The sequence below is a fragment of the Antennarius striatus genome, chromosome 16, assembly GCF_040054535.1.
Source record: "Antennarius striatus isolate MH-2024 chromosome 16, ASM4005453v1, whole genome shotgun sequence".
Taxonomy (NCBI): Eukaryota; Metazoa; Chordata; class Actinopteri; order Lophiiformes; family Antennariidae; genus Antennarius; species Antennarius striatus.
The window spans coordinates 5,642,396-5,658,562 of NC_090791.1; the positions used below are offsets into that span (position 1 = coordinate 5,642,396).

At 40.4% G+C, this 16,167-nt stretch overlaps 5 protein-coding genes across 5 annotated transcripts; 3 read left to right on the top strand and 2 right to left on the bottom strand.

The window, feature by feature from the left end:
• Positions 1-754: 754 nt before the first annotated feature.
• Positions 755-1,558, top strand: LOC137609895 (hemoglobin subunit beta). The gene is made up of 3 exons (XM_068337243.1): positions 755-912; positions 1,030-1,252; positions 1,341-1,558. The coding sequence occupies exons 1-3, from the start codon at positions 821-823 to the stop codon at positions 1,467-1,469; spliced, it is 444 nt and encodes a 147-aa protein (XP_068193344.1). The 5' UTR covers positions 755-820; the 3' UTR covers positions 1,470-1,558.
• A 7,365-nt stretch (positions 1,559-8,923) lies between these two features.
• Positions 8,924-9,841, bottom strand: LOC137609414 (hemoglobin embryonic subunit alpha-like). The gene is made up of 3 exons (XM_068336424.1): positions 9,683-9,841; positions 9,397-9,604; positions 8,924-9,131 (listed from the first exon to the last, which is right to left on the bottom strand). Exons 1-3 carry the CDS (start codon positions 9,778-9,780, stop codon positions 9,003-9,005), a joined length of 435 nt encoding a protein of 144 aa, XP_068192525.1. The 5' UTR covers positions 9,781-9,841; the 3' UTR covers positions 8,924-9,002.
• Positions 9,842-10,219: 378 nt separating this feature from the next.
• Positions 10,220-11,051, top strand: LOC137609411 (hemoglobin subunit beta-like). Its single transcript, XM_068336419.1, has 3 exons — positions 10,220-10,402; positions 10,520-10,742; positions 10,832-11,051. The coding sequence occupies exons 1-3, from the start codon at positions 10,311-10,313 to the stop codon at positions 10,958-10,960; spliced, it is 444 nt and encodes a 147-aa protein (XP_068192520.1). The 5' UTR covers positions 10,220-10,310; the 3' UTR covers positions 10,961-11,051.
• Positions 11,052-12,642: 1,591 nt separating this feature from the next.
• LOC137609413 (hemoglobin embryonic subunit alpha-like) lies at positions 12,643-13,643 on the bottom strand. Its single transcript, XM_068336423.1, has 3 exons — positions 13,485-13,643; positions 13,199-13,406; positions 12,643-12,933 (listed from the first exon to the last, which is right to left on the bottom strand). Exons 1-3 carry the CDS (start codon positions 13,580-13,582, stop codon positions 12,805-12,807), a joined length of 435 nt encoding a protein of 144 aa, XP_068192524.1. The 5' UTR covers positions 13,583-13,643; the 3' UTR covers positions 12,643-12,804.
• Positions 13,644-14,045: 402 nt separating this feature from the next.
• On the top strand, positions 14,046-14,853 carry LOC137609410 (hemoglobin subunit beta-like). The gene is made up of 3 exons (XM_068336418.1): positions 14,046-14,204; positions 14,322-14,544; positions 14,634-14,853. Exons 1-3 carry the CDS (start codon positions 14,113-14,115, stop codon positions 14,760-14,762), a joined length of 444 nt encoding a protein of 147 aa, XP_068192519.1. The 5' UTR covers positions 14,046-14,112; the 3' UTR covers positions 14,763-14,853.
• Positions 14,854-16,167: the final 1,314 nt, after the last annotated feature.

Sequence of the window (16,167 nt, forward strand, 5' to 3'; positions counted from 1 at the left end):
CAGATGCATATCGGATTTAGGATAGTGGTCTATTTGAGTGTCGCTGGGTCACATATGAAAAAAAAAACGGACAGTAGGAGAAAAGCATGTATGGCTTCATTTTACTAGTGTGATGTTTTTTCATCATCCTACATTTTGTGTGAGGGTTGAATGGAAGCTATATGCAAGAAATACATTGCCACCCAATTCCTCCATGTTGAATAATTATGGTGGAATTGACAAATATAGATAGAAATTTGCCAAAAGTTTCCTAACCACCCATCAGCGAGAGAGTATGACTCATACTCATACTGACTCTCGCTGATTCTCTGGTTCTCACTGATTGTCTGCAAAATGACGAGAGGAAGAGGAAAATCGGAGGAGTATGAGAACAAAAATATGAAAGATACTCTAGACTGGATGGTCTCTTCTGTGGAGGATTTGAAGAGCGAGTTGTTAAAGAGAGACTTTGATAAGGTAAGGACTGACTTTGATAAAAAGCTGGAAGAAAAGCTGAAACCGGTACTAAAATGCATGGAAAAGGACGATCATCAAATCACATATGAACGATTTATAGAGCTCAGTGATTTCAGGACACAGAAGTTTTTGTGGAACTTCACAATTAAATCAAAGAGTAATTACATCTCCGTGTTGAATTAAAAATAAAAACGAGGAAAAGCTTCTGGTTTTAACTCAGAAACACATCTGTACCTGGGCGGTTGTCGTCCCAGAACCACCCAAGCCGGTCACGTGGTACTGGGAGGAGCGCAGGAGCGCTTTAACTTTCGCGTCTGGTGCCAGTGGATGCAGTCACGACACAGGAACGTCTAAAGCCGGCAAGATGGTTGAATGGACCGATTTCGAGCGCGACACCATCCAGAAACTCTTCGCAAACATGAACTATGAGGACGTGGGACCTGCAGCTCTGGCCAGGTGAGACATGCATTCCCTTTGTTGCATTAATAGCAAATAATTATTATCATTAGTCTATGGGGGAATTTTGTCGCTTCATCTGACTTTGCAGCATGTTTGTTTCCACGTTTCCCTCAGGTGTCTGGTCGTCTACCCATGGACTCAGAGATATTTTGGCAACTTTGGAAACCTCTACAATGCCGTTGCCATCGCAACAAATCCAAAGATTGCACAGCACGGCATTACTATCCTCCACGGTCTGGACCGGGCTGTGAAGAACATGGACAACATCAAGGAGACCTATGCTGAGCTGAGTATGCTGCATTCCGAGAAACTGCATGTGGATCCAGACAATTTCAAGGTAAATTGGATGATCTGTGTCATTGCAGTATTTCCCAATTGTTTTGGATATCTCTAGATGTTAATGTTTTCCGACTCTTGTGTTGCAGCTGCTGTCTGACTGTCTGACCATCGTGCTCGCTTCCAGGCTGGGTAAAGCGTTCACTGGTGATGTGCAGGCAGCTTTCCAGAAGTTCCTGGGTGTGGTGGTGTCTTCTCTGGGAAGACAATACCACTAGAGTTTCAACAGAGAACCATCACATGTTTCTCGATTTCTTAAAAGCTCGTTATCTGTCTTTAAAGCAAATAAAATCATCAGCACACCCAACAGTTGGTTGTAATTTATTCAATCGGATGTTTGTCATTTATCACCAAAAGAAGATGGACACGGTGTATTTGAGAATACAGTACAGTACTGTATTCTAGAGTGATGTTCAGACACATAATCTGAAACTGCTGCTGAAATATAGTCCCCAGGTGAAAAACAGTAGACACTAACCAGAAATAACATGATAATTGATAATTGATAATGATAACGATAATTCAAACTTTATTGATTCCCAGAGGGGAAATTTTCTTTTCACTCTCAGTACATGCATATTTTTGTGTTAGTTTTTAGCACATCACACAGTGTTGTGAACAAGGCCCCTGAAACACAGCACACTAGGGGCCTGTAATCATGCTGTTAGTCCAGGGGAGGAAGAGTGACGGGTCGCGCATGGAGGTCGCAACCCCAAATGAGCAGCGTGCGGTGGGGACGGCGCCTTGCTCAAGGGCGCCTCGGCAGTGGCTGGAAGGTGAGCTGACACTTCCCATTGTCAGCTCACACTCCAAGGGATGTCATGGCGGGAGCCGGAATCGATCCACCGATGGCCGGGCAATCCGTCTTCAAGACATCTACTCTACCGCTGAGCCACTGCCGCCCAAATTCAATCAATTGATTGAATTTTGGAGAAAAAAAAGGGTTAGGAAATTCCCAGGAATGATCTTTAGATAGAAGATAAGGAACAACAATGCTAAAATGTGGTAAAAGTGGATGTATTATCTGGAAAAAATTCCCCCAGATGAAAAATATAAAAATGTGTCTTAATGTGATAGAAATAAATGAACACAACAGTTATCAATGGTATTAAAATATGTCACCATAACTGTACATTAGGATCTTGGTAGTGTACATGATTTTACCATCCAGTGGTCATGATGTATTTATACTAAACACGGAGAGAAAAATAATTGAAGGTATAATTTTTTATCTATTACTGTATTATAAATTGTAGGCTATACTGTGCGTTGGCGTCCTATATATCAAATGAGAAATACTATTTCAAATAATAATAAAAATAATAATAACACGCCTATTTCGTGCAGTCTATTATTTCTGATTTTAGTATTACGTTCTTATTTCTTACTACTGTATTTCTTGTCGTTCATCGTAGTGTAAATGAATGACAAGAAATACGCTCGGCCCAGTCATGGTCTGAAGCGTCCTCTGCTGGTGAATTGAGGTTTGTGTTTCATTATAACTGTCTCTGCATTTGACTACGGGTCACATTAAATAAAGGCAATTGCTTTTTTATATCAATAGTTGTATTCATACAAATTCTACCATTAAATTATTTAGGATATAATACCTGTATGCTGAAAATCAGGAAACAGATGTGTTTTTTGGAACTTCACGCTGAAATAAGTGTTTAGGTGCGTCTCAGAACAGGTGAAGTCGAGGCTCAGTCACCGCCCATACCTGTCACGTGCTTCTGGGAGGAGCGTAGAACTGCTTTAAAAACGACATCTGGGGCCTGTGAACACATTCATTGTGGCGATATAGTGGAAGTAAGGAATTGGAACGCTGCACAATGCTGAAGCACTTCGGCCAGGTGAGGTATTCATCATTGATAATTATATTTATCTGACTGATATTAATCTATGGGCAAGTTATGCATTCTATCTGCGTGAAGGTGTGGGCTCCGTCGTTATTTATCAGCCGAAATACAGTATAGTCAAATACTACTGCTGCTACTACTACTGCTATTACTACTATTATTACAGCTACTACTATTACTGCTACTACTATTGCTACTACTCCTACTCCTACTACTACTACTAATAATAATAAAGGTGAGTTTTGTCTAAAAAACGGGGGGGGGGCAGTGTTTTGTTTTTATTTAATCATAAAAAAATAAGCAATCAACAGGCCTAATTATTTTTAAGTTAATGTTATGCCCTATGAGCCTAAAACGCTGAACCTTCATAATTTATACAAATTTACGAAGGTGAGGAAAATGTAATTTCCTGCGCCATCCACGATGTGAAAGATGTTCCAATTAGGCTTCAAAACAATGGATAAGGGCCGATCACGTGAACATGGCAAGAGGATTTAGGACGGACAGACAGACAGGCAGACAGACATCTCTGCGAGCTTCTGAGCAGGGAACGAACGCACGTTTGGCCCATTAAACTGCAATGAAAAGAAGAATGTTCAGTTGTGGACATTCACGGACATCGAGACTGCCGACAATTCGGGTCAGGTTGAAAGTTGGTGCCAGCAATGTAGAATACAGATATACCTGTAATAAAACTGTCACACCCTGGCTGTTATTTATTGAATTATTGACCTCTCGAGAATAAAAGTCATTCAGCAGAGGTGCTCTGTTGAGGTACGACTAATCATAATCATAGTAATCATAATCATAGTAATAATAATCATAATAATAATCATAATCTTCTTTTCCTATAATAATCTTCTTCCTCTTGTTTTCCTTTTGGCTTTTCCCTTCTAACCCTGTCTTCTGCATCCTCTTCTCTCACACCAACTACCTTCATGTCCTATTTCTCTACATCCATAAGCCTCCTCTTTGGTCGTCCTCTAGGCCTCCTGCCTGGCAGTTCAAAACTCAGCATCCTTCTACCAATATATTCACTATCTCTCCTCTGGATATGTCCAAACCATCTCAGTCTGGCTTCTCTGACTTTATCTCCAAAACCTCTAACATGTTTTGTCCCTCTGATGTAGTCATTCCTGATCCTATCCTTCCTGGTCACTCTCAGAGAGAACCTCAGCATCTTCATCTCTGCTACCTCCAGCTCTGTCTCCTGTCTTTTCCTCAGTGACACTGTCTCTAGACCAGGGGTTCTTAACCTTTTTGATGTTGAGGCCCATTTTTTTCAGTACAAAGTGGCACAGGGCCCATTAAATATTAAAACTGTATAGGTTTAAAATGATCTCACTCTTGGTTTGATTTGTATTAAATAATAAACCAACCTTGTCAAATAAAATGACAATAAAATATGGTCCTCACAAAGACTTTTATTGAACATGTCATGTGAATATTAACAATGTCAATGTTAAACATGTCAATGTAACAATAACAGAATATATCTCAGCACTTCAAATCACACATCAAGCCTTAAGTGTGTGTGTGCACACACTTCAGTTAATAAAAGATAAAATTGTTAATAAAAAAGACCAATAATTCAATTTTACTTACAAAAGGAAGGATTCAGAATAAAATGTAATAAAAGCATATAAATCAATCAATAAAAAAGCTGGTGATTAAATAAATACATTCAAAATAATGTTGTTTTTCAATAAAATAAACTGTAAATAAAATTGAAATAAAGTGCAAATGAAACTATATTTGTGCATGGCAGAACCAGAAGAATTGTTATATCTGTAACATACGAACAATAACAACAATAATAAAAATTATGTAACTTCCTTTTTATCTTCACCACTTAATGAGACACTTGGGCCTGCCTCTGAGACACAATCAGATCCAGTCTGAGTGGAATGGGGGATAGGCTCACTCTCAGAGTAGTCTCCAGAGTTGCTAAACATCTGGAGTTCACAGCATTGTTTATAATAATCTTCTTTGTGGTTTTTACACTTACATCCAGATGTCACCTCGTGGAACTCTGGTGACATAATTTTTACTGCATGGCTTTCGCTGTGGAGAAAACAGTGTGTCCCTTTAGCTTCTGGTGCATGATCGAGTATGTCTGATGACACCATTCTCACTGAAGTAGTTATCCAAACAGCAGAAACATTCCTGAGCCGTAGCTCTTGTTAGTAGCTCTCCGCAAAACAGTATGTCTTTGTGCAAACTACTGTCCCAGCGATAGCGAACAAATACCAACAGCAGTGCAGCATTCGTTACATCGGTGGACTCGTCAAGTTGCAAAGAAAATGATGGGCTACTTCTTACTCTTTCAATGAGTAGTTGCTGTATGTCCAAGGCCATGTCAGTGATAAGGTGACTCACAGTGTCGTTTGAGAGCGGGATGGTCACCAGCTTCTTTGCAGCGGCCGCTCCGACCATCTCACGGCACATATCAACAGCAGCAGGCAGAACCAACTCCTCGGCGATGATGAATGCTTTCTTACTCTGTGCCACACGTCTAGCTACAAGGTAGCTTGCTTTCAATGCGCATTTAGAGTTTACACTCAGTGAAACGATAGATCTTTTCTGCAGCCCATCTTCTTTTCCCTTAAAAAATTCCACCAGCTTTCCTACACGCGTCAGATGCTTGGTCTCTAGGTGCCGCTGTAGTTTTGAGGGCTTAAGTGCTTCGTTGGAAAGAGTTAACCCACACTCCACACGTTGGGCTCTCAGGACTGCCTCGCTACCTCCGTTTACGAAGCCGTACATGATAAAGTCAGGATTGTACTTGCGCAGGGTGTCGTCTTCATTCTTTGTTTAAAATACTTTTTTTAGCTTTGTCTTTTTCTCCTTATTTACGGAGCTGGTTAAAGTAACAACTAATGCATTAGTGCCACCACATAGTTGGGAGTTGCTATGCAGTCCCGCGGCCCACACGTACAAAATAGATTTTTTTGCGGCCCTCTAGGTGGCGCTCGCGGCCCAAGTTTGGGTCACGGCCCTATGGTTAAGAATCACTGCCTTAGATGACAGTGATCTCATTCACAGTGATCTCATTCACACACATGTACTCTGTCTTACTGAGGCTAACCTTCATTCCTCTCCTTTCCAGGACAAACCTCCACCTCTCTAGCTTCTCCTCCACCTGTCCCCTGCTCTCACTGCAGAACACAATGTCATCTGCAAACATCATAGTCCATGGAGATTCCTGTCTATTCCTGCCCTCCTCACTTCATCCTGACTAATCTTTGCTACATCCTGGTCCACACCAGTCACCTCTTCTAGTCTTTACTCTCTCTCATTTTCCTCGTTCATCAGCACTTCAAAGTACTCTTTCCATCTTCCCATCACACTACTGGCACCTGTCAATAGACTTCCATCCCTATGCTTAATCACCCTAACCTGCTGCACGTCCTTCCCATCTCTGTCTCTCTGTCTTGCAAACCTGTATAGATCAGTCTCTCCCTCCTTAATGTCCAACCTAGCATACAAGTCATCATAAGCCCCTTGTTTGGCCTTTGCTACCACTACTTTCACCTTACGCTGCATCTCTCTGTACTCCTGTCTATTCTCCTCAGTCCTCTCAGTGTCCCACTTCTTCTTAGCTAACCTCTTTCTCTGTATACACTCCTGTACCTCCTCATTCCACCACCAAGTCTCCTTATCTACTTTCCTTCCAGATGACACACCAAGTACTCTGCTACCTGTCTCCCTGATCACATTAGCTGTAGTTGTCCAATCATCTGGAAGCACCTCCTGACCACCCAGAGCCTGTCTTAACTCCTTCCTAAAAGTCATGCAACACTCTTCCTTTTTCAGCTTCCACCATTTCGTCCTCTGCTCTGTCTTTGTCTTCTTCATCTTCCTCACCACAAGAGTCATCCTACACACCACCATCCTTTGCTGTCTGGCTAGACTATCGCCTACCACTACTTTGCAGTCACTGATCTCCTTCAGATTACACCGTCTACACAAGATGTAGCCTACCTGTGTGCTTCTACGTCCACTCTTATAGGTTATAGCTTATTTCTAATGAGAGAGATGTTTGTTGGTGATTTAGGGGACGGGAATCTTACAAGCCAATGGCTTCTACCCGTTAACCCTTTTTTTTCCTTTTCGGATGTTGTTGATGATGTGTCAGCACTGATGAAAATTAAATATGTTGTAATAACATGTCTGGAAAGAAGTAAAAAGAACTGAATAAATAATACTAAAAATAATAAAATAGGTCACCCTATGTTCCTGCCTCTTCTGGAACAAAAGCATTCACTATAGCCATTTCCATCCAATGTGCAAAGTCAACCACCGACTGTCCTTCTGCATTCCTCTCCTGGATACCAAACCTGCCCATCACCTCCTCTTCACCTGTTTCCTGCACCAACATGTCCATTGAAGTCTGCACCAATGACAATTCTCTCATGCTCTGCATCACTTCATCAAAGTCACTCTATCTGACAAGGACATTCCTAACAAACTCCTCCTTCAAGATAACTCCTACTCCATTTCTTGTCCTATCTACACCATGATAGAACAACTTGAACCCTGCTCCTAAACTTCTAACCTTGCTACCTTTCCACCTGGTCTCCTGGACACACAGTATGTCTAACTTCCACCTCTGCATCATGTCAACCAACTCTCTACCTTTTCCTCTCATAGTTCCAACATTCACAGTCCCTACTCTCAATCCTATACTATTGGTGTTCCTCTTCTGTCTCTTCCTACGGACACACTTTCCTCCTCTCCTTCATTGACCAACAGTTGTCTAATTTCCACCGGTACCCTGTAGGTGAACAGCACCGGTGGTGGTAGTTGTTAACCCGGACCTCGACCAATCCGGTATGGAAGTCATAGGTTTGATTTGCATGTTGATTTGGCAAAAGTTTTACGTCGAATGCCCTTCCATACACAACCCACTGTATTTATCCGGGCTTGGGACCGGCACAATAAGACACTGGCTTGTGTCCCCTTGTGGCTACATTAATAATAATAATAATAATAATAATAATAATAATAATAATATAAGTCGCGGCACACTGGCTTCGCGCCTGGAGTCTCCCCGCCTCACGCCCTTAGTCAGCTGGGATAGGCTCCAGCTCCCCATGACCCGTGCAAGTGGATGAAATGATTCGAGAAAATGAATGGATAATAAGAGAGCCAATATAATGATATTAATTTGTCATTTATTTTTGAAATTGAGTTATTTCAATATTTGAATTTGTTTAAAAAAGTCAGCGTGCGTACCTGTTTCATGTTTTCTAATGACTTGTGTTACTTGAATAATGTGGTGCAATGTACATGAACAATGAACATGAGCTGACTTATTTTTAAATTATTAGAAAGTGGCAGTTTGGAAGTAATGGTATTTTTGTGATGGATGGATGAATGGATGGATGGATGGATAGAAATTCTGGGAAATTTCCAGATAACCTCAGAAATTCTTAAGTATCATATCTTCCATGTTTGGCATTCATATAGAGCAACATTTTTAAATGAACAGACTGTAGTTGCGCGCTTTATTTTGAAACAGCAGCGCTACTTCTCTTCGGAGAAGAACGGCAGGAACGTGAAATGTTGTGCTCTTCTACGCCCCCTTCGGTAAGGAAGTGTAGTCTTCCTAACCTCGTGCTGTTGTTATTGCGGTTTTATGCAATCAACAAACTAAATCTGTAACAACAATACATTAGCCTGACTTTGAAAAATTAAGAGTGTATATTAAAAGTGTCTGAAGACAATCTATTACAGATGTGAGGAGAGACAGAAGGCTTGTAACTTTTGACAAGAATGATCAAAGCAACAAGAAAAGATCAAAACAAATACACATTTTAGCTTTCGTGCATTTATTAATCATTCTGCAGTTCTTTCGTGAATGCTGCAGTTTCCATCATCTGATGTAGTTTATCTGTATTTCTCGGCCAGAGCCAGAGCCAGAGAAGCCAGGAACTTGTCCATGGCCACATGGACCTGAGGGGTGAAGTCGTTGGGGAACATGATGGCCATGACCACGAGGATGCAGTGAGAGGCGATCTGTGAAATAAGACAAACAGATGGTATATCAAGGGAGTTTTTACTTTCCATCTATCAATCTGTCAGACGTTTCCTTAAAAATTCATAGTCCGCTCCACAAGTTGGGAAACTTTCGGCTCGCATGTTTACAGATAAACCTGGAAGCCAGTTAAAGTTTAAAAAGTCCCATTTATAAATCAGACCTTTAAACTCTAAATGACACCAGCAGGTGAGACTCTGGAGAAACATCATTCGTTCACATTCTTCCGTCTCACTGGTTCAGTACCTTGAAGTTAGCGGGGTCCACACGCAGAGTGAAGGCATGCAGCTCACTGAGATTCAGGAGACCTCCTTTCAAGTCATCGATTTTGGACACAGCCTCTGCAACTCCACCCATCACAGTAATTCCATGCTTCCTTGCCTGGGGAGAGTTGGGGGTCTTGTCTGTCCAGTGGTCGAAGTAAGTCTTGGTTTGAGGGTACACAGTCAGCATCCTGAAAAAATAAACAACATAAAATTCATCTGTGTCAAACCAGATTTGGCCAACATCGGATGTATTTTCTCAGAATTACCTGCAAATTGCCTCAGCACCGATGTCTTCCGACTTTGGGGCAATCTTGCTCCAGAAAGCCCTGACTCTAGCCTTGTCTTTTTCAGTGAGACTGGTCATCTTGTCGTTGAGTGTTTGACTAAATGCAGAGATGAGCAGAAAGCTGTGGGTTTTATAGTTTGACCAGATAATGGGTACACCCTGAGCAACCTACATGATAAGCTGCAGAGGGCGTGCCCAAAGATCCGACACAGTTGATATGAGATAAACAAAATTAGAATTAAACTGCATGACCTCATGAAGGTCCTATACTTGACATCCATCTCTGCAATTGCCTGCATCCCACATTAAAATAAAAGCCAATTACATTTCACGTATCAGTAATCTTATTCGTACTGTTTCTAACATCAAAGTATTTGGGGCAGTCTAATTATCTTTATGCTATCACTCATTGAACAGATGTTTTGTTGGACTTCATAATCAGGTGTTTAGGTGTGTCTCAAAAACAATCTTGATGCTGCAGATGGACTTCAGTCACCACCCAAGCTCGTCACATGCTTCTGGAAGGAGAACGGCCCTGCTTTAAAAGTTGCGTCTGGTGTCAGTGAACACATTTCCCGACTTGCACAGGAAAGTCAAAAGCCAGCAAAATGGTTGAATGGACAGATTTTGAGCGCGACACCATCCAGAAGCTCTTTGACAACATGAACTATGAGGAAGTGGGACCTGCGGCTCTGTCCAGGTGAGACATGCATTCCCTTTGTTGCATTAATAGCAAATAATTATTATCATTAGTCTATGGGGGACTTTTGTCGCTTCATCTGACTAGGCAGCATGTTTGTTTCCACGTTTCCCTCAGGTGTCTGGTCGTCTACCCATGGACTCAGAGATATTTTGGCAACTTTGGAAACCTCTACAATGCCATTGCCATCACAACAAATCCGTTAATTGCAAAGCATGGAATCACTATCCTCCACGGTCTGGACCGGGCTGTGAAGAACATGGACAACATCAAGGAGACCTATGCTGAGCTGAGTGTGCTGCATTCCGAGAAACTGCATGTGGATCCCGACAATTTTAGGGTAAATTGGTTGATCTGTGTCATTGTAATATTTAACGATTGTACTGGAACTCTCTAAATGTTAAATATTTTCCGACTCGTGTGTTGCAGCTGCTGTCTGACTGTCTGACCATTGTGCTTGCTGCACGGCTGGGTAGAGCATTCACTGGTGATGTGCAGGCAGCTTTCCAGAAGTTTGTGGGTGTGGTGGTGTCCTCCCTGGGAAAACAATACCACTAGAGTTTCAACAGAGAACCTTTATATGAAGATTATCTCATTAAAGGCTTTTTGTCTTGGTCTCTAAAGTAAATAAAAGGATCAACAAATTCAACCAGTTATTTGTCCTTAATTACCAAAAGAAGATGGAAATAATGTGTTTGAGATGAAAGTGCTGCTGAAATACTGTACATACAAATGTACAGATATTCTCCAGGTTAAAAACAGTAGATTAACTGTTTTTAAATATCATGAAAATCGATAGAAATGGGTATTAAAAAATATATCGATTAAGTGGTCCCCAGGAACGATCTTTAGATACATGATGAGAAACAGTAATGCTAAAATGTTAAACAATGGTTTTATTATCTAAAACAAGTTACTCCAGATGAAAAATCTAATAATGTGACTTAATGTGATATAAACAGAATAAATACTAATGATATTGAACAATGATACCAATACAGTCACATTAATAGATTAATGGTTTGGAAGTACATATAATGAGATAGTGAATATATTGGTAGAAGGATGCTGAGTTTTGAACTGCCAGGCTGGAGGCCTAGAGGAAGACCAAAGAGGAGGTTTATGGATGTAGTGAAAGAGCACATGAAGGTAGTTGGTGTGAGAGAAGAGGATGCAGAAGACAGGGTTAGATGGAGGCAACCGAGTCGCTGTGGCGACCCCTGAAGGGAAAAGCTGAAGGGAAAAGAAGTACCGGTACATATATATGATTTTACCATCCAAAGTTCATGATGTGACTATTTTCATTGCGCATGAAGAGAAAAACAATTAAATAAATCAATTATTTGGTTATTGATTGGATTTATTCTCTTCCCACATTATTCATAATCTTGAAAATATAAAATTATATTATTATTTTATATTACTTTTATGGATGAATGAATATTACAAAAATATATAAATAATATAAATATAAATACAGTAATGATTTATCAACAAGTCAATGGATTCAACCTTTCAACAATAGAAACTACAGATCCCATGATGCCCGGCGGCAATTCAGGAAGTAAAGTACGCAATTCAAATCCAACAAACATTTGTAAAACTGAAGAAACCAAACCATGACAGACACGAATGGGACGGCATGTTGCCGACATTTTTAACTTTATCAGCCACTAATCTGTCAGAATCAGTGACGTTCGGTCATGACAAAAAAGAAAAAAAAAGAAAATGGAAGAAATAAATTAAATGGTTTTATTTATCCAGTGTTGTGTATTATAAAGTTATTTTCTGTTTGACGTCACCAATTCTAGGTTATTTTTTACTGAAAATCGCTGAATTTTCTACACTTACCGCTGAAATATGGAGGAGAGACCTGCGGTGAGGCACCGGCCATCCGACACAGACGAAAGCACAGTGCAGTAACATAAGAGACAACGTACAGCATGCAACATAAAGCAGACACGGAAACAACTAATTTGCAAAGACTACCCGGTACCCATTGGCTGCATTGAAACAATTTATAGTGAAACCAGTTTATAGTGAAACCGATTCATCCTGGGCTGCTACACTGCAGTGGAGTGGACTAAGGCGACAAGTCGCGTAGATCCCTGTTAGATTAAAGGCTTGGATATATTATTATTATTAGTTTTCCAACAGCCGAGTTTGCGTGTATTTGTTATGAAACCCTTTAATTCTAATCAGATAAAAGCAGGTAATGAAAAGTATAAAAAATGACCCAGTTATCTGGAATTCTCTTTAATTATATCTAAATTGTAACTTTTGACAAAATAATCAAAGCAACAAGAAAAGATCAAAACAAATACACATTTTAGCTTTCGTGCATTTATTAATCATTCTGCAGTTCTTTCGTGAATGCTGCAGTTTCCATCATCTGATGTAGTTTATCTGTATTTCTCGGCCAGAGCCAGAGCCAGAGAAGCCAGGAACTTGTCCATGGCCACATGGACCTGAGGGGTGAAGTCGTTGGGGAACATGATGGCCATGACCACGAGGATGCAGTGAGAGGCGATCTGTGAAATAAGACAAACAGATGGTATATCAAGGGAGTTTTTACTTTCCATCTATCAATCTGTCAGACGTTTCCTTAAAAATTCATAGTCCGCTCCACAAGTTGGGAAACTTTCGGCTCGCATGTTTACAGATAAACCTGGAAGCCAGTTAAAGTTTAAAAAGTCCCATTTATAAATCAGACCTTTAAACTCTAAATGACACCAGCAGGTGAGACTCTGGAGAAACATCATTCGTTCACATTCTTCCGTCTCACTGGTTCAGTACCTTGAAGTTAGCGGGGTCCACACGCAGAGTGAAGGCATGCAGCTCACTGAGATTCAGGAGACCTCCTTTCAAGTCATCGATTTTGGACACAGCCTCTGCAACTCCACCCATCACAGTAATTCCATGCTTCCTTGCCTGGGGAGAGTTGGGGGTCTTGTCTGTCCAGTGGTCGAAGTAAGTCTTGGTTTGAGGGTACACAGTCAGCATCCTGAAAAAATAAACAACATAAAATTCATCTGTGTCAAACCAGATTTGGCCAACATCGGATGTATTTTCTCAGAATTACCTGCAAATTGCCTCAGCACCGATGTCTTCCGACTTTGGGGCAATCTTGCTCCAGAAAGCCCTGACTCTAGCCTTGTCTTTTTCAGTGAGACTGGTCATCTTGTCGTTGAGTGTTTGACTAAATGCAGAGATGAGCAGAAAGCTGTGGGTTTTATAGTTTGACCAGATAATGGGTACACCCTGAGCAACCTACATGATAAGCTGCAGAGGGCGTGCCCAAAGATCCGACACAGTTGATATGAGATAAACAAAATTAGAATTAAACTGCATGACCTCATGAAGGTCCTATACTTGACATCCATCTCTGCAATTGCCTGCGTCCCACATTAAAATAAAAGCCAATTACATTTCACGTATCAGTAATCTTATTCGTACTGTTTCTAACATCAAAGTATTTGGGGCAGTCTAATTATCTTTATGCTATCACTCATTGAACAGATGTTTTGTTGGACTTCATAATCAGGTGTTTAGGTGTGTCTCAAAAACTATCTTGATGCTGCAGATGGACTTCAGTCACCACCCAAGCTCGTCACATGCTTCTGGAAGGAGAACGGCCCTGCTTTAAAAGTTGCGTCTGGTGTCAGTGAACACATTTCCCGACTTGCACAGGAAAGTCAAAAGCCAGCAAAATGGTTGAATGGACAGATTTTGAGCGCGACACCATCCAGAAGCTCTTTGACAACATGAACTATGAGGAAGTGGGACCTGCGGCTCTGTCCAGGTGAGACATGCATTCCCTTTGTTGCATTAATAGCAAATTATTATTATCATTAGTCTATGGGGGACTTTTGTCGCTTCATCTGACTAGGCAGCATGTTTGTTTCCACGTTTCCCTCAGGTGTCTGGTCGTCTACCCATGGACTCAGAGATATTTTGGCAACTTTGGAAACCTCTACAATGCCATTGCCATCACAACAAATCCGTTAATTGCAAAGCATGGAATCACTATCCTCCACGGTCTGGACCGGGCTGTGAAGAACATGGACAACATCAAGGACACCTATGCTGAGCTGAGTGTGCTGCATTCCGAGAAACTGCATGTGGATCCCGACAATTTTAGGGTAAATTGGATGATCTGTGTCATTGTAATATTTAACGATTGTACTGGAACTCTCTAAATGTTAAATATTTTCCAACTCTTGTGTTGCAGCTGCTGTCTGACTGTCTGACCATTGTGCTTGCTGCACGGCTGGGTAGAGCATTCACTGGTGATGTGCAGGCAGCTTTCCAGAAGTTTGTGGGTGTGGTGGTGTCCTCCCTGGGAAAACAATACCACTAGAGTTTCAACAGAGAACCTTTATATGAAGATTATCTCATTAAAGGCTTTTTGTCTTGGTCTCTAAAGTAAATAAAAGGATCAACAAATTCAACCAGTTATTTGTCCTTAATTACCAAAAGAAGATGGAAATAATGTCTTTGAGATGAAAGTGCTGCTGAAATACTGTACATACAAATGTACAGATATTCTCCAGGTTAAAAACAGTAGATTAACTGTTTTTAAATATTATGAAAATTGATAGAAATGGGTATTAAAAAATATATCGATTAAGTGGTCCCCAGGAACGATCTTTAGATACATGATGAGGAACAGTAATGCTAAAATGTTAAACAATGGTTTTATTATCTAAAACAAGTTACTCCAGATGAAAAATCTAATAATGTGACTTAATGTGATATAAACAGAATAAATACTAATGATATTGAACAATGATACCAATACAGTCACATTAATAGATTAATGGTTTGGAAGTACATATAATGAGATAGTGAATATATTGGTAGAAGGATGCTGAGTTTTGAACTGCCAGGCTGGAGGCCTAGAGGAAGACCAAAGAGGAGGTTTATGGATGTAGTGAAAGAGCACATGAAGGTAGTTGGTGTGAGAGAAGAGGATGCAGAAGACAGGGTTAGATGGAGGCAACCGAGTCGCTGTGGCGACCCCTGAAGGGAAAAGCTGAAGGGAAAAGAAGTACCGGTACATATATATGATTTTACCATCCAAAGTTCATGATGTGACTATTTTCATTGCGCATGAAGAGAAAAACAATTAAATAAATCAATTATTTGGTTATTGATTGGATTTATTCTCTTCCCACATTATTCATAATCTTGAAAATATAAAATTATATTATTATTTTATATTACTTTTATGGATGAATGAATATTACAAAAATATATAAATAATATAAATATAAATACAGTAATGATTTATCAACAAGTCAATGGATTCAACCTTTCAACAATAGAAACTACAGATCCCATGATGCCCGGCGGCAATTCAGGAAGTAAAGTACGCAATTCAAATCCAACAAACATTTGTAAAACTGAAGAAACCAAACCATGACAGACACGAATGGGACGGCATGTTGCCGACATTTTTAACTTTATCAGCCACTAATCTGTCAGAATCAGTGACGTTCGGTCATGACAAAAAAGAAAAAAAAAGAAAATGGAAGAAATAAATTAAATGGTTTTATTTATCCAGTGTTGTGTATTATAAAGTTATTTTCTGTTTGACGTCACCATTTCTAGGTTATTTTTTACTGAAAATCGCTGAATTTTCTACACTTACCGCTGAAATATGGAGGAGAGACCTGCGGTGAGGCACCGGCCATCCGACACAGACGAAAGCACAGTGCAGTAACATAAGAGACAACGTACAGCATGCAACATAAAGCAGACAC

What these genes read in the sequence shown, in the direction of transcription:
- LOC137609410 (XM_068336418.1), top strand. Translation starts at nt 14,113, where the DNA reads ATGGTTGAATGGACAGATTTTGAGCGCGACACCATCCAGAAGCTCTTT. An exon ending in GGACCTGCGGCTCTGTCCAG is followed by an intron (nt 14,205 to 14,321) that starts GTGAGACATGCA and finishes CGTTTCCCTCAG; the next exon opens with GTGTCTGGTCGTCTACCCAT. An exon ending in TGGATCCCGACAATTTTAGG is followed by an intron (nt 14,545 to 14,633) that starts GTAAATTGGATG and finishes CTTGTGTTGCAG; the next exon opens with CTGCTGTCTGACTGTCTGAC.
- LOC137609895 (XM_068337243.1), top strand. Translation starts at nt 821, where the DNA reads ATGGTTGAATGGACCGATTTCGAGCGCGACACCATCCAGAAACTCTTC. An exon ending in GGACCTGCAGCTCTGGCCAG is followed by an intron (nt 913 to 1,029) that starts GTGAGACATGCA and finishes CGTTTCCCTCAG; the next exon opens with GTGTCTGGTCGTCTACCCAT. An exon ending in TGGATCCAGACAATTTCAAG is followed by an intron (nt 1,253 to 1,340) that starts GTAAATTGGATG and finishes CTTGTGTTGCAG; the next exon opens with CTGCTGTCTGACTGTCTGAC.
- LOC137609411 (XM_068336419.1), top strand. Translation starts at nt 10,311, where the DNA reads ATGGTTGAATGGACAGATTTTGAGCGCGACACCATCCAGAAGCTCTTT. An exon ending in GGACCTGCGGCTCTGTCCAG is followed by an intron (nt 10,403 to 10,519) that starts GTGAGACATGCA and finishes CGTTTCCCTCAG; the next exon opens with GTGTCTGGTCGTCTACCCAT. An exon ending in TGGATCCCGACAATTTTAGG is followed by an intron (nt 10,743 to 10,831) that starts GTAAATTGGTTG and finishes CGTGTGTTGCAG; the next exon opens with CTGCTGTCTGACTGTCTGAC.
- LOC137609414 (XM_068336424.1), bottom strand. Translation starts at nt 9,780, where the DNA reads ATGACCAGTCTCACTGAAAAAGACAAGGCTAGAGTCAGGGCTTTCTGG. An exon ending in GGTGCTGAGGCAATTTGCAG is followed by an intron (nt 9,605 to 9,682) that starts GTAATTCTGAGA and finishes TTATTTTTTCAG; the next exon opens with GATGCTGACTGTGTACCCTC. An exon ending in TGGACCCCGCTAACTTCAAG is followed by an intron (nt 9,132 to 9,396) that starts GTACTGAACCAG and finishes CTTATTTCACAG; the next exon opens with ATCGCCTCTCACTGCATCCT.
- LOC137609413 (XM_068336423.1), bottom strand. Translation starts at nt 13,582, where the DNA reads ATGACCAGTCTCACTGAAAAAGACAAGGCTAGAGTCAGGGCTTTCTGG. An exon ending in GGTGCTGAGGCAATTTGCAG is followed by an intron (nt 13,407 to 13,484) that starts GTAATTCTGAGA and finishes TTATTTTTTCAG; the next exon opens with GATGCTGACTGTGTACCCTC. An exon ending in TGGACCCCGCTAACTTCAAG is followed by an intron (nt 12,934 to 13,198) that starts GTACTGAACCAG and finishes CTTATTTCACAG; the next exon opens with ATCGCCTCTCACTGCATCCT.